Source organism: Mastacembelus armatus, chromosome 9, assembly GCF_900324485.2.
Source record: "Mastacembelus armatus chromosome 9, fMasArm1.2, whole genome shotgun sequence".
NCBI lineage: Eukaryota > Metazoa > Chordata > Actinopteri > Synbranchiformes > Mastacembelidae > Mastacembelus > Mastacembelus armatus.
In genome coordinates, this window is record NC_046641.1 from 3,800,370 (window position 1) to 3,816,022 (window position 15,653).

At 42.6% G+C, this 15,653-nt stretch overlaps 2 protein-coding genes across 2 annotated transcripts in view; one reads left to right on the forward strand and one right to left on the reverse strand.

Annotated features, from left to right (window-relative positions):
* citb (citron rho-interacting serine/threonine kinase b) overlaps positions 1-15,653 on the forward strand; it is a 30,545-nt gene that overhangs the window by 11,744 nt on the left and 3,148 nt on the right. Inside the window, exons 14-32 of the mRNA XM_026321034.2 lie at positions 2,762-2,959; positions 6,484-6,677; positions 7,398-7,533; positions 7,619-7,723; positions 7,922-8,062; positions 8,477-8,596; positions 9,443-9,668; positions 9,837-9,995; positions 10,208-10,231; positions 11,240-11,410; positions 11,879-12,059; positions 12,482-12,570; positions 12,688-12,792; positions 13,047-13,216; positions 14,370-14,450; positions 14,577-14,712; positions 14,848-14,987; positions 15,102-15,194; positions 15,539-15,647. Coding sequence (XP_026176819.1) covers positions 2,762-2,959; positions 6,484-6,677; positions 7,398-7,533; positions 7,619-7,723; positions 7,922-8,062; positions 8,477-8,596; positions 9,443-9,668; positions 9,837-9,995; positions 10,208-10,231; positions 11,240-11,410; positions 11,879-12,059; positions 12,482-12,570; positions 12,688-12,792; positions 13,047-13,216; positions 14,370-14,450; positions 14,577-14,712; positions 14,848-14,987; positions 15,102-15,194; positions 15,539-15,647 — 2,578 coding nt within the window. The remainder of the gene's footprint in view (positions 1-2,761; positions 2,960-6,483; positions 6,678-7,397; positions 7,534-7,618; positions 7,724-7,921; positions 8,063-8,476; positions 8,597-9,442; positions 9,669-9,836; positions 9,996-10,207; positions 10,232-11,239; positions 11,411-11,878; positions 12,060-12,481; positions 12,571-12,687; positions 12,793-13,046; positions 13,217-14,369; positions 14,451-14,576; positions 14,713-14,847; positions 14,988-15,101; positions 15,195-15,538; positions 15,648-15,653) is intronic.
* mtmr3 (myotubularin related protein 3) overlaps positions 6,519-15,653 on the reverse strand; it is a 39,709-nt gene continuing 30,574 nt past the window's right edge. Inside the window, exon 21 of the transcript XR_003296467.2 lies at positions 6,519-6,651. The gene's annotated coding sequence lies outside the window, so the exon portion shown is untranslated. The remainder of the gene's footprint in view (positions 6,652-15,653) is intronic.

Here is a 15,653-nt window from a genome sequence, read left to right on the forward strand (position 1 = left end):
GCTTGGGCAAAACATTTATCTTCTACTTCCGGTCAAACAGATTTCACCTTCACAACATCATCACATTTATCTTCCCTGCTGGACTTCTTTGTGGAAATATTACAGTGCTTGCATTTTTTGAGAAATACGACCACGTTTCCATACTGTTGTTTTCAGAGCTGTCCCAAAACATTGTGTCTATGATCAAAGTGAGAATTGATGCTTCAAACAGGGCAAATATGACCATTTGTGGTAGATTAATTCTCATAAATTGTTTCCATTATCCCATGGTGCACAATAACAAGTAAGTGAGCTATCATTAGCAAAGCTACCCCTGCTGGAACTGTAATAGGAAGATAATGGCTGTTATCCAGTGATCATGGTTTGGCAGCTTCACATTCTGAGGATTTTTTTTTTGTTTGTTTCTTTGCAATGTTACATGGTAAGATATACTAAGAACTGCCTGGAAGCAGTTTACTTGGGTAACACAGCCTCTCACAGTACACACATTCTGACTCAGTTACCCAGAAGAGTTTTAATTTGTTGTTGTTTGATTATGTTTCCATATCTGCAGAGATATTTATTTCCTCTTATTGCTTTCTTGTACAAACTACAGCATTTTGGCACCAGGCTTTGTGATAATCAGGCATCATGGGAAGCCATCCAAGTAATAATGCTTCAAGAAAATACTTTGAGAAAATGCAGTCTGTTGACCAGTTTTAGTGTTTCTGTATTACATTTTTTGTTGTTTTGTTAAAAAGTATGTTGAAGGGCTTTGAGTGCCTTCAAACTCATATACCTTGAATTAACACCCAGATCATCATGGTCTTCCTTGATCCTATTGACCTACTTTTGAGATCCTCCCACTGACAAACTGTTCAGAACGCACTGTGCATAATTTCAGCTGGCCAGTGATCAGGCAAACGCAGCCAAATTCTGCAACAAAATGCCACTCTATTTTTTGCTCCGTTTAGACGTGTCGGTCTCTCTATTATGCTGTTCCAGCGATACTTCTGACCCAAGGAAGATATCTCGACAATCATAGGCCAAATTGTCATAAAAATGAGCGTAGTCACCAGGGGATGATTTTTGCCACCACTTGACATTTTATCTCCATCTAACCCAGCACTTACATTGGTACATTATATTTATCTGCTCTATACAGACAGACCATGCTATGAACTTTCCTCCTGTGCTATATTAAGCCTAAAAAGCCAATTTTTCACAGAACACATCCCAGAACATACTTCAATAAAATGTAGTGACCACATTAATGTCGTGTTTTTACTCATATCACTGATAAGACTTAAATTGTCAGTATGGTCTACTTTGTATTCTGGGATTTATAATCTATTGTGTGAGGACTGCAGCCTCTAAGTGCCACTGGTGGTGTTTTAATGAGTTCTAATGTGGTGTTTTATTCTTCCTGCTACTCAATGAGTTAACAGCAAATATACTTTATCTACATGCAGTATATCCTACTTTTATCCATATCAATTACTCCTAGCAATTTCATAAAAAAGTGGTTGCTTTTAAAAATAGTGAGTAAAGAAACTGTAGATTAATTTATCCTCTACAGCAAGTCTGCTGCTTAGGCTGTTTCTTAGAAAGAGCAGTTGTCCCTCTGTATTTGTGCCACCGGTACACAGTAAATATTACATAGACTTTGGTCAAGCAAATCATGAGCTGATTTACTGGCCCCCTTGAGGCAAATATGTAGTTTGTGATATTAGACTATATAAATAAACGTTGACTTGACTGCCTCTTTAACTGGGTTTTTTTATTGGCTGTAAAAGCACAGTTTTCACAAAGACTTGGCTGTGATTTACTTTAGGTCTGCAAGTTGCTCTATATATTGGCATGACAGACAAGTAGAGTAAATACAGTCTTACTAGAGCACCACTGTATTCATTCCACCACTGATGTCCTTGCCCCATATTAAGTATTTAGTTGCTGCTGTCAGTCCACTGCCCCAGGGGTGCAAACGTACTGAGTCAATACCGAAAAGACAGCTAATTTATGTACTTAAAAGCTTTGCCTGATTTCCCCCCGCCACCTTGAAGTTCAGTATGGTACATGTGTTCCCATGAGAGCTGTGAATAAGGGGCTCTTAACAGGGAGCCTCATCAGCCTCTAACCCTCATTTCCCTACAGCATGCAGAATAGTCATGGCTGATTAAGAGAACAGACTGATGCTGATGAAATGATTAGTCTGCTACTTGCTCTGCATACTGCCTGGTTTAAACAAGTAGCCCACGTATTATTCCAAAATCATTACTGTATTATATCACTAACCTAGATATCTGCATCATGTAATAATGCAGCAGTCGAGTTTAGACTGTGTGGTGTGTTTGTTCAGGTATTTGTGTGGATGAGCACTGGTGCTATGCCTACATATAAGTTAGACCCATTTGTACATGGAAATTGGAAAGTGAATATACTTACTTATCTTACTTTGTCCAGAGAGTCCACAGCTGTGGTCAGCTAACCTAAACTCAGGTTCTTCACCTTTTTATTTGCGTAATTACCGATTTCAGGCTTTGTCATTTAAATACAACATAGAGTATACATTACAGCTAACATTTTATGAAACTAAAAAAAGCTCAAAAGAAATATCATATTTGTTTTAGACCTAATTCTTAGTTACAGTCTACAGAGACAACATTTAAAACAGTGTTTTCAATTCAAAAATGAATTATTAAAAACAGATTGCTGATTATGGTCTCTGTATACTGTTTGTTTTCCTCTTTTTAAACCTGAATGTCCTGATTACTCCCTACAGGTGATAACAGATCTTGAGGAGCAGCTGACCACTCTGACCCAGGAGAATGCAGAACTGAACCGCCAGAACTTCTACTTGTCCAAGCAGTTGGACGAGGCCTCTGATGAGAGAGAAGACCAGCTGCAGCTCAGCCAGGATGTGGACAGGCTGCGTCGGGAGGTTGCTGACCGCGAGATGCACCTTAACAACCAAAAACAGGTACCTGGATGGTGTGGTCATGTTATAGTTATGGGTGTGTGTGTGTCTCCCCTTTACCTGCTTATGTGGGTTTCTTTCTGCAGTGCAAAGAAAGGTCACATTCAGGAGCAATTATCCAAACCTAGTGCATTCTATTCATGTGGTCAAACGCACTAAATGCAGTTTGATAAATATTATATATTTGTTAGTACTAATCTGGTTGTATATTAGAAACTGTTGTTTATGGTACTGGAGTATTTGACTGCTATTAGCCATAAGTAAGAATATTTTTACATTGTTTGGATTCCTCCTGTACAGATGGCAGTAATGTGCCAGCAAGTGCAAGACTAGTTCCTTCAGACACCAGGTTTTCACTTATACAATATGTGGTTATTTCCACAATATCTGACAGGTGACCCAGACATCTCTCTGAGCTCTGACAGTGTTAAGTGAAAATCAGGCACCAGAAACCCTGGAAATATTTCAGTATTGTTATGTGCTATATTCCTGATGCAGGGAGAGGAGGAGGCTGTGTGATGTGTGCATTGCCCCTGTGGGAGGAATTGTGTGTGGGTGTCCAGTAGCGCTCTCGGTCCTGCTGGTTGTGTAACCAGCGATGGAAGGCATAGACAAGGGATGGGTTGGTGTGTGGGAGGAATGTGTCATCCCCATCACTCCCAGGTCATGTCAGCTGTGGAAGCGTTGGACTTAAGAGGGCTGTGGTGTTGCTGCAGCACCAGCACAGGCTATATTTGTCTCCCAGTGCTTTGTCTAAAGCAGTGTGTTTTAAGACAAGAACCACAGAGCAACTATTCACTTTGTGAATAACACTCTGTGGCCCAACATGTCGTGTAAGTGACTCCACTGGAATGCTTATTCGGGTTCGGAGCAACCTTTTTAAATGCAGCTTTGGTCTCTGAGTTAAACTGAATTTACAAGCACATCCTGCTTTACATTAGTTTGTTGTCAAACTCCAGGTGTATTGTTTTAAGTTGCCCTCAGATGCTCCTCTGTGTCTGGGACTGTAATTTATTTCAGGCGTGGTGCTATGGCTGATTGAATTCAATTTCTCACAGGTAAATGAAAAAGTCAAGATCACCTTTTATCCCTGCTTTCCTTTCTGAATGACCTTTTACCAACTGCAGGAAAAGACTCAGGGGTGAACATGACCTGTCTGTATAATGTCATTTTGGGTAGGGACTCCTCCTTTTTTTAGAGGCATAGCATTTAGCCATGCTAAAACTTCCCTTGTTCCCATGTTCCTTGAATTGCTACAGCAGCTGAAAATCCTACAGAGAAGATTATATTCTGCCAATTCTAGTAGTGAACCATCACAGCCTCCCAATAGGTGGCAATAATAAGCTGAGATGTACTGTATAAAGTGCTAGTGGAAGAATGTAACTAAGTAATTTTACTCAAGTACTTAAGTGTAAATTTGACTTACATGTACTATACGTTGTACTTTTACATTTGTACTCCTACCCAAAAGTATGTAACATGGTTAAAATTAGTTCCCTATTAACTAGTTACAACATTAAAGTTTTGCTCACATGATAATGCATTATAATAATAATGATAATAAAATAATTTATCCTGATAGGGAACATTTTCCTGCATTATTATCAGAATCGTCTTTATTGCCAGGTATGTCTTCACATACAGGAATTTGACTCTGGTACAGTAGCTCACAGTGTGAGTTTGTCATAACAGTTTTTCCTTCTTTTGGCTGCTCCCGTTAGGGGTCGTCACATGATTGATCTAGCACAAGTTTTACGCCGAATACACTTCCTGACACAACCCTGTCATTGTGCTTTGTCATAACAGTAGGTACACATACAGGAAAAGAATAAAAATAGAAAACAGAAGTAAAAAAACAGAACGATAACAAGGCAATAATGAAGATGAATATACTTACAATTTAACAGTCACTGCAGTGGTTTGAAGGTCTTGCAAAGATGCTAATATCTGAACTGTTTCAGTGTTTATTGACAAACATGGATTTACTGTTCATCATAGTCTTGACATGGGGAAAAAACTGTCTTTGTGTCTGGTTGTTTTGGAGTACAGTGTCCTGTAGCAGTGTCCAGAAGGAAGAAGATAGAGCAGTTTGTGACCAGGATGTCAGGGACCTGCAGAAATCTTCTCCTCCTCTTGACCCGTGAGGTGTACAGGTCCTCAATGCAGGGCAGTTTGGCACTGATGATTCTTTCTGCAGCCCAAACTGCTCATTGGAGTCTGTTCCTGTTCCGTGTTTGGTTGCTGAACCAAAGATTGTAGATCCCAGGAACTTGACGGTCTCCACTGCTGATACAACTGGGGGGGGGGGTACAATAGGGGGGGCTGTCCGCTGTCCTCTCCCCTGTTTTGATCTTCAAGTTATTGCGACTGTACCACAGGTCCAACTGTTCCACTTCCTGTCAGACTCATCACCATCTCAGATGAGGCCGATGAAAGCTGAGGCGTCTGTGAACTTCAGGAGTTTAACATTGGGTCCCCTGAGGTGCAGGCATAGGTGTACAAGGAGAAGACGAAGGGGCAGAGCACACATCCCTGGGGTGCTCCTGTACTGAAAGACTGGGTGCTGGATGTGGTTCTCCCCAGCCCCACCTGCTGCCTCCTGTCGGTCAGAAAGCTCGATGATGTGTCAGATGATGTGTGGGATGATGGTGTTGAGTGCTGAGCTGAAGGCCACAAACAGGACCCATGCGTAGTTTGAGGTGCTGTAGGATGTAATGCAGTGCCATGCTGACTGCATCCTCCACTGACCTGTTGCCTGGTAGGCAAACTGCAGGGGGCTTGTGATGTCCTTTGGGTCAACACCATTCTTTCTGAACTGATTAATAAAGAGCTGCCAACCTACCCTCCTGAGGGGAAGAGGCAGGCCACCAAGGGATATCCCAAACCCACTAAAAGGAATATATTTCCCTGCAAGAGAGTCAATAACTCTAATCTAATCTAGACTTGATATTCAAGGCCACCTTGACAAGGACCAAGCCATGATGGCTAGAAAACTGGGTCTGATCATCTCCAAACCTGCAGTTGTTGAGGTGTGCTCTTCAAAGACAGTTGTCAGCACCTCGCAAAAGTGGTAACCAGTGAACCAGCAACAGGTTCATGAACACCCACGGAACAAAGTTGTGTGTGGGGAGTGAAAGCTGGTCCAATCCCACAGAAGAACTACTGCGACACAGAATACCACAAAAACCTTAATGCTGGCTGTGATAAAAAGTTGTCAGAACACACACTGCATCGTAGCTGTGCATCAGGCTGCGTAGCTGCAGATCAGTCAAAGTGCCCATGCTGACCACTGTTCACCACTGAAGCTGCCTACAATTAGCACATGAGCATCAGGTCCTTGGAGCCAAGTAAGGAGGTGACCTGGTCTGATCATGTTTTCTAATGCATTTCATGGACAACTTGGTAGCTGTACATCAGTTCTCTGTCTGTTCTTTCTAAAAAGAAGGAATAACTTATGGAGTAGTGTCTTTGGTACAGTTTGACTTTCAAAACACAGCTTTTCTCATTTAAATCCTGGTTTTCCCCAGAACCTTGAGACACTGAAGACCACATGCACCATGCTGGAGGAGCAGGTTCTGGAGCTTGAGACTCTGAACGATGAGCTGCTGGAGAAGGAGAGACAGTGGGACGCATGGAGGTCAACACTGGAGGAGGAGAAGAACCAGGCTGAGAGGAGAACCAGGGAGATCCAGAGACTATTGGACACAGAGAAACAGAACAGGTGAAGACCACTCACACACATGCCACATCACCCTGCGACCCCAGAATTGGGTATATATATATATATGTATATATATGTATATATATATATATATATGTATATATATATATATATATATATATATATATTTGTCTTGCAGTTCTAGGTCAATTTTGTCTTGTATTCTACTATACTGTATATAGTTTCTTCAAAAGACCCTGAGATCATTTCCACAAGGAATTTTACACTTTTTAGTGTATGTTATTTTTCTGCCATGGAAAAAAAAAACTGTTGTTGCTTTGAAATTTTCTCTTGCTATCAGTTTTGGATCTGGCTTCCTCCTCCTACACACACTGAAAGCAACAGGTTTGGGCATATTCTCCTGGGTTTATCAAAAGGTATTTTGGGAAATATATGAAATTATTTTCTGAATAGGTGTAGGCAGGGCCTGGTGAGGAAAATGGTTTACACAAAAAGTGTTTTAAGGCACAGAATTTGTTTAAATGTTCATTTTCATTTTATCCTAAACCCAACCCAAGGGGAAATAACCCCTTGAAAGAACCACACGCTATCAGTTCCCCACTTTGAAAGAGTGCAGGAACACAAGAAAACACACTGGTACATGACACTGAACTTATATGATTTCATTCAAAAAGTCCTCTAAGTCAGTTACAGGAATTCAAGCTCAGCCTATTTAGTTAAAAGTGACTTGTGCAAACAGTGTGATGCTGTATGTTGCAGGCTTCGTGCAGAGCAACGCAGTTCTGAGTCTCGCCAGGCTGTGGAACAGGCAGTTAAGGAGCACAAAGCTGAGATCCTGGCCCTGCAGCAGGCCCTCAAAGATCAGAAACTCAAAGCAGAAAGTCTTGCAGACACTGTAAGCATTTCCACACTGTTCAGTAAGTACTTCACTTCATACAGTTAGCAGATGTTAGAGCAAACTTTCTGCTTTCTGTTCTCAGTTGAATGACCTGGAGAAGAAGCATGCCATGCTGGAGATGAACGCCCGCAGTTTACAGCAAAAACTGGAGAGTGAGAGAGATCTGAAGCAGAGACTGCTAGATGAGGTGTGTCCCATTGAGCTCTACTGCTTTCTTTTATTGCCTATGTTCAAATTATAGATGTTTGAATCTTTTCTACGTGCTTGTCTTGCTGTTTTATGGCATGATTTATTGTTCTGCTGTCAAATCAAATCAAATCAGTTGTAAGAAGTGGCAAGGTCACAGGGTCCATTTGGTAACAAAACAGCTGTCTTACTTACACAGCAAGAGAAACTGCAGCAACAGATGGATGCCCAGAAGACCCACATCTTCCGTCTGACCCAGGGGCTGCAAGATGCTCTGGACCAGACTGACCTGCTGAAGACTGAGAGGACGGACTTAGAATACCAGCTGGAGAACATCCAGGTGCTGCTACACACACATACACACACACACACACACACACACACACATATATACATATACACATATCATATATATGTATATAATATGTGTATATTCATATGTATGTATGTATACATATATGTATACAAATAAATACATATTATGCAGAGAAAAAAAAAATACCAGGAGAGTTTGAGATGATACCAGTCACTACAGGCTTGTGTGCACTTGTTGGACTGAAATCTTTCTGTCATTTGCATTCTTGTTCCTCCCCCACTGTTCTGTCCTTTTGTTTTAACATTGAAAGACACATAGACACTTTGTTTTGCCCCAAAGCAACCTCCCTCCCCTCCCCTTTTCTGTCTCTCTGTCACCTTCTCTGTGTGAAGTGAAGTACTTGAGGAGAAATTCATGGCAGTAGTGATGTTCACTTAGCTCCACCTGCAGGCTGTGTACTCCCATGAGAAGGTGAAAATGGAGGGGACCATCACCCAGCAAACCAAGCTCATAGACTTTCTTCAGGCCCAGGCTCATGGCGGCTCCAAGAAGAAAAAGGTCAGATGGCAGTACCGTATTTCCTAAACTAGAAGTTGCACTCGAATATCGGTCCCTTTTAGCGAAAACAACTTCATTGAACCAAAAAAGAAAAACATATGTAAGTCACAGGAAAAGTCAGAGGAGTAAAAAAAAGTGTTAAGGTTTTTGGTCTACAGTACTACAGAAAGTTTTTGAAAGCCCCCCCCAAAAAAAATAATTAGACAAGTTTTTAAAATTTGTAATTGTAGAAAGAGAAGATTGCCTGCCTACACACCACCACCTTACATTATACTTTAAGTAAGCAAAACTTTTCTAATCTCATTAAGAAGTATGAAACTAAATACTCAAAGGTAAACTCTATAGTGATGGAAAAAGTGTTACACATTCAGGGAGTCATGACTGCCACACACATGATTTCATCATAACCCACAGCTGGCACCATTTCCACTTTTGCAAGAACAAAAATATCTGCGTTATTGTGAAGCAGACTAATTTTGCCATAGATAGATAGAAGAGGCGCACATCCCCCATTATGTAATTCTTTTTTTTTTAATGTGCTTGATAAATATATATTCATGGAAGGCTTTTTAAATTCAAATGACAAGTTTGAAAATTACTTAATTACATAGGTTGAACTCAGGGCAGCCACAAATGAGTCACATTATGCATAAACTGTCATTATGAATTCCAGCAGCATCTCTACACAATCAGGAGTTCTAGATTGTCAACACACAGAAACTGATTTAGAGTCAGAGCCTCACAGGAAAGTAATGAGCCTAAATACTTAACGTGGCAAAACAGCTTTTCACTTTTCACTTTTCATCTCATGAAATGTTTTTCTCTGTTTGCCTGTGTTTGACTCAGGGTCTGTTTGGGCGTCGCCGGGAGGACCTGTTGGCTGCCATGGCTGCACAGGCCCAGTCTCAGGGTCAGAGTCAAGGCCAGGTCTCCCCTGTACCCCCCATCCAGCCAGTGCCTCTGCAGTACAGTGACATGAAGACAGCTCTGGACAAAGAGCGAGCTCGCTGCTCTGAACTGGAAGAAGCTCTGCAGAAAATGAGAGCAGAGCTCCGATCTCTGAGAGAGGAAGGTCAGACTGCTGCTCTGTAGCAGTTCACTGTATACACTGAGTGAACATGGCTCATTTTAATATATACAACTAATATTATATCACACAGTTCACTAAGTGTGAAAAAGCAATGATCAAATAAATGATTACATTGATATAAACACTATAAATCACTTATTCCAAACCCAGCGCTTCAGTATAAGGACCATGGTAGTGCCACAAACCCAGCCAATGCACGGCAGCAGATGATTATGTCTGCCATGGTGAAGTCACCTGAACACCAGCAGGGCCCGAACAACATAGCACCAGCTAACTCTGGACGCAGAAAGGAAACTGCAACACCTGAGGGTGAGTGACGGGCTGACGTTTACTGAACTGCAACTGTTTCTCTAACAGAAACAGACTGTACATGCAGGCTTATGGCTTCATACTTGACAGATACTGTAGTGGGTCTCACCTGCACACACACACAGACAGACACATAGAGACACCTTTAATCTCATTTGAGATGGATCATTTATGGAGCTCTTACTATCCTTTTTCTTTCACACACCTTTCAGAAAGAAGGAGGGTCACTTTTGAAAGTAAGTTTTCCAAACTCATGGTTTCTGCAGTTTGGTCTCTTATCTCTCTTCTCCTTTTGCCTCATCCACATCCTTAAAAGGCCAGATTTTAAAAGCTCTGCACTTTTATAAAAGGTCAGCTCCCACCACCTGATCAGGTGAGGCTGAGACCTGTTTGAGTAAGTTTCCTTCTTTTCAGTGCACTGCTTTAGAAATCTGAAGCATTTTTATCTTGGTTGCTGAAGCTTAGCCAATCTGATTTTGCAGAACTGTGCAAATGAGTCTTTACCTCACTACAGTCCCAGCTGAACTTTCCACCATCCACTAATATATACTAATGTAATAAACTCTGCTATGCACCAAATGCTGTTTGAATCTACACTCAGGACAAAGGTAATATTCAGTCAGTGTGTCTCTTCCAACAAAATCCTCATTGATCTCTGGAAAACAGAATCTAAAATAACAAATGCAAAACAGTGTGAAAGAGCAACACAAAATATTGTCATTACTGAACATATGTGGCTAACACTAACAGCCCAGGTAAGCTAATAGGTGGATATTATGGGAAAGAAAAACAATCTAGAAATGAACGTGAACTCTCTGAGGCATTTGCTGTTATTTCCTTAATCATGTAAAACAGGCTAACCAACAGTCACTAGAAGTTAACTTTACATATAAACATGATGATCAAATGTACGTAAGGAGGCTGTGCTGTATAGACTTGCCAAGAAAGAATAATGGACACACAACAGGGAACTTGATATTGACTGGATAATACCTTTTAAACTACAGCAGTGAGTGTAGGAGGGATTGATTGAATCAATATTATTTTTCATTTTTTGTCTTCCGAGTTTACTTGCTTATGCATTTTGCTAAACATCTTACAGTTCTTTTGGAGACCTTCTTTTGTTGGAGTGATTTCATAGCTGGTATGGCATGGTGCACTGAGCTCTTGAAGTGATGGATGTACCACATCCAGTAAGACAAAGTGGAGCTGCCTGCCCTCACTGTGTTCATGACTGTATTCAGAGTATAGCCGCCGCTTGAAGGACAGTCAGAGAGACCGAGAGAGAGAAAGAGAGAGGCTGGTGCACCACAACACCCCACACCGCTTCACAGTGGGACTCAACATGAGAGCTGCGAAGTGTACTGTGTGCCTGGACACTGTGCACTTTGGTCGCCAAGCTGCTACCTGTCTTGGTGAGTTCACAAGGACAGTCCTGAATTCAAAGATCCACTTTATCTGCATAGAAACAAAGCAAAAAGAAAAGAGAACAGACTGATAGTCTGTGTTTTGTGAAGCACAACACGTTGACATATCTCTAATTCCTGTCTTATGATGATATTGAGATATTTAGACTGCCAAGTACTAAGCACAGACTTATTTATGGATGGCTTTGGTCATGCCATGTGCTAGATGTAACTTTTGGACATGGCTGTGCTGGAGTGAATAACCTACTGTAAACCCTCCTTTAAATGATGTTTAAATGATGACATTAGCATTAGCTTAATTTTGGAAATATTTTTCATGTTTTTACCTTTGCTTTCACTGCCCTTTGCCAAGAACACTCCTTCCTTTTGTGCCACTGGATGGCACAAAGGTGTGTGGAGAGGAGCCAAAACCCCGTGTGTCAGTGCTCTCTCTTCAACAGTGCTTTTTCTCCTCAGAATGTCACGCTTTGTGCCACCCAAAATGCTCCCCCTGCCTTCCAGCCACGTGTGGCATGTCCAGCGACTGCTCGCTGCATCTGTCCGAGGGCCCGTGTCGGGACAAAGGCAGCTCCCCCGGCCAGCAGCTCAAAGAAGCCAGCGGACACATGCACCTGGAGGGTTGGATGAAGCAGCCCAGGTCAGCCCATGAGCAAGATGATCTGATTGCTTAAGGGTGTCTCACAATGTTCTTTCCCAGTTAATGCAAATCCTGTGGTGCAGATGATGGACTGGAGTCTAAAATCCATTGAATGGTCAAAGAAACTTGACTAATGGACAACACCTTAACACACAGCAACACATAGCTATTTCATTTATTTGTCTTGAGCTATAAAGTTTCTCTGGTGTGTTCCATCCCTGTCGCCTCCTCCCAGTGATCAGGCATGCTGATGTCACTGAACACAAGCCCTGTCAGGCAATCTCTCCTCTTCTGTCTGGCCAAATCCACCCACCTGCTGCATAAACCAGTTTAAACAAAGGCATTTGTAATGTTTCTTGCAAAAAGTGTTTATTTTCATCTTCACTACTTTGTAATGCTGCAGTTGCCTTGTGTGTTTTCAGGAATGGAAAGCGAGGCCAAGGCTGGGAGAGGAAATATGTGGTCCTGGATGGGACTAAAGTGTCCATCTATGAGATCGAGCCCAGAGAAGGTTGTTTTACCTTTTTTACATCCAGTACTTAATAGAACATGTATTTAATATAAGATCTGACACAGCTACCAAATCCTTCCAGTAGTTACAGATCTGTTTGTTCTATGCGTTCCTCAGACTCAGTGAAGCCGCTAGAGGAGTTTGACCTGTGTCTGTCAGATGGAGAGGTGGTGGTTCATGGAGCAGTAGGAGCATCTGAGCTACCAAACACCGCCAAGTCAGGTAGACATGACCAATACAACATCCTTCTTTAAGCTGTTTCCTCCACTTCACCCGTCGCTTTGCCTTGGAATTAATTCATATGTATTCGATACAAACCTGATTCTCATGTTTTATAGTTGTTAAGAGTTTGTATCTCAGGGGAGCGCTTAAGACTGGGTCTGGGTTTACAAGGGTTTACAAGAGAGCCCCAGTGAAATGAAGCATGTTCTGATTTTTAATTAATTCAAAACTGTTACTTCTGTTCCCTGTGTCAGATGTTCCCTATGTCTTGAAGCTGGAGTCCCGTTGTCACGCCCCCTGCTGGCCTGGACCATCTATTTACTTCATGGCTCCCAGTTTCCCAGACAAGCAGCGCTGGGTGGCTGTCATGGAGTCTGTGGTGGCCGGGGGGCGAGCCTCACGGGAGAAGGCCGAGGCCGACGCAGTGAGTATCTCTGGAGCGAGGGGCATCTGGGGCCCCTGGCCGTCTGCGTTCTCAGTGTCTGCTGACTCGAACCATAAACAGCTAGAACCCGCAGTCACAGATAACTGTCTTGTTTATGGCTGCAGTCGTGAACTGTCCATGAGGAGCAGATTGACCCATCGGTTTACAGTTTAATGGATAACCCCCAGTTTCACTTCTGTGTCGTTAATTGTCCCCTTCTCTCCTCTTCTCTTTCTCGCCCCTCTCTTTATTATCTTGTCTTTCTCATTCCTTGTTTGTTGCTCTGTCATCACCCCACATTGTCTGTCCTGTGTGTGGGCATGTTTTGTTGATTTGCTGATTCTGCCCATTCCATTGGGTTTCATCACACACACAGGCTGCTGTGTCCAAAAGACAAATGGTTCTGTCTCCTCTGGTCCAGGTAAAGAGTTACCAAGATATAGACACAAGACCTAATGAGGCACACACACACACACATACCTGCATATCACTAACAAGGCACGTGTTAGTGCATGTGTCTGTCATCGTGTTGGTTGGTCATTTTCCCCTCTGCTCTCACTTCACTCTCACTGTCCTCTGTGTTTATTGAGGCATTCTTCCCTCTCTCCTGTGTGTGCCCTGTTTTCTAACCACAGTACACACATTCTCACCAAGATGTGTGATCGTCTTTGGGTCGATCCTGTTCAGAGGACCTGGGATCACACAGTGGGTTTTTACCTGCTCGTGTACTCGTCTGTGTTTTTACCCTGCTGACCCTGTGCACACACTTTAGAGGCTGGGACTCAAGTCATGTGACTGTGAGAAACAAGTCACAAACCTTATGACATAAACTTCATAAACTTAAATGTTTATTTTAGAGGATCTAGAGTTGACTGTGGCATATGTTGACATGATTTGAAACATCTGACTTGAATGTTATGATTTATAACAGTTAAATTCAGGTTAGCTTTAGCCTCATGCTCCTAAAATTCATTCTTCATGGAGTACAGGAAGACTGACTTGGTCCCACCTCTGACACTGTTAACCCGCACACTGTCCTGTAGCCGTCCAGCCCCCTCACCCCCCCCACTCCCCCTGCTCCTCTGCTGCCTCCCCCTAAGGTCACATTGAGGTCGTGGTCCAGCTGACCTGTCACCTCTCTCTGCTCTTACAGAAACTGCTGGGAAACTCTCTGCTGAAGTTGGAGGGCGATGATAGGCTGGATATTAACTGCACCCTCCCTCTCACAGATCAGGTACTGTACTGAACATACATCATCCACAGTAGCAGTTATGATCCCATGCTGAGGCTTGCCACTCTGTGTGAAATTTCACCACACTCAGCAGAATAATGCTGGCTATGTTTCTGACTGTGTTTGCAGATTGTTCTGGTGGGCTCTGAAGAGGGTCTGTACGCCCTCAATGTTATCAAGAACTCCCTGACGCACATCCCTGGTCTGGGATCAGTCTTCCAGATCCACATCATCAAAGAGCAGGAGAAACTGCTGATGATTGTTGGTGAGATGCAAGATGTGTTGACTTTTCCAGTCAATAGTAACTGTCTGTGAGTCCAAACCTCCAATGAAGTAGTGAGCGCTGTCTTTCGAAAGACCACACCACTGGACCCATAACGTCTTTGTGTGTGTGCTGCAGGGGACGAGAGGGCGTTGTGTCTGGTGGAGATTAAGAGAGTGAAGCAGTCTCTGGCTCAGTCCCACCTGCCCAGCCAGTCTGACCTGGCTCCCTACATCTTTGAGACAGTGAAGGGCTGCCACCTGTTTTCTGCTGGGAGAGTAGGTCTTCCTCCGCACTGAGAAAGCATATCATGTGCTCCGTCATTTCAGAGGGCTGTCTTACTTGTTGATGGAAAAATATGATTTAAAAAGGGGTGTGTGTTTCCTTTACAGATAGACAACGGGCCCTGTATATGTGCTGCAATGCCTAACAAGATAACCATTCTGCGCTACAATGACAGTCTCAACAAATACTGCATTCGTAAGGTGGGCAGCAGGACACTGTTATGTTATTGCATTTATGTTACGTCATAACCCTGGAGGTTTGAAGACAAGCAATAGATAATAGATAGATGGCTGTTGAATCATTACATATGGTGGAAGGTAAACAAAAGCACTACGCTGAAAGAGCAGCATTACATAATCAAAACGAGAAGGCAGACAATGATTGATCGATTGTGTCTCAATAGCAGAGTATGAATTTGACCAACTCATTGAGGTGAAAATGTGTTTCCTGCCAAGCTGAAAAGCAGCAGGGTTTCATGGCCATATTGTTATGTACAATACTTAAACATTGTCTTTCACCCACATCCAACTTCTAAATCTCACAGGAAATTGAAACTCTGGAGCCGTGCAGCTGCATCCATCTGACCAGCTACAGTATCATCATCGGCACCAACAAGTTCTACAAGATTGAAATGAAGCAGTTTGTGCTTGAGGGTAAGG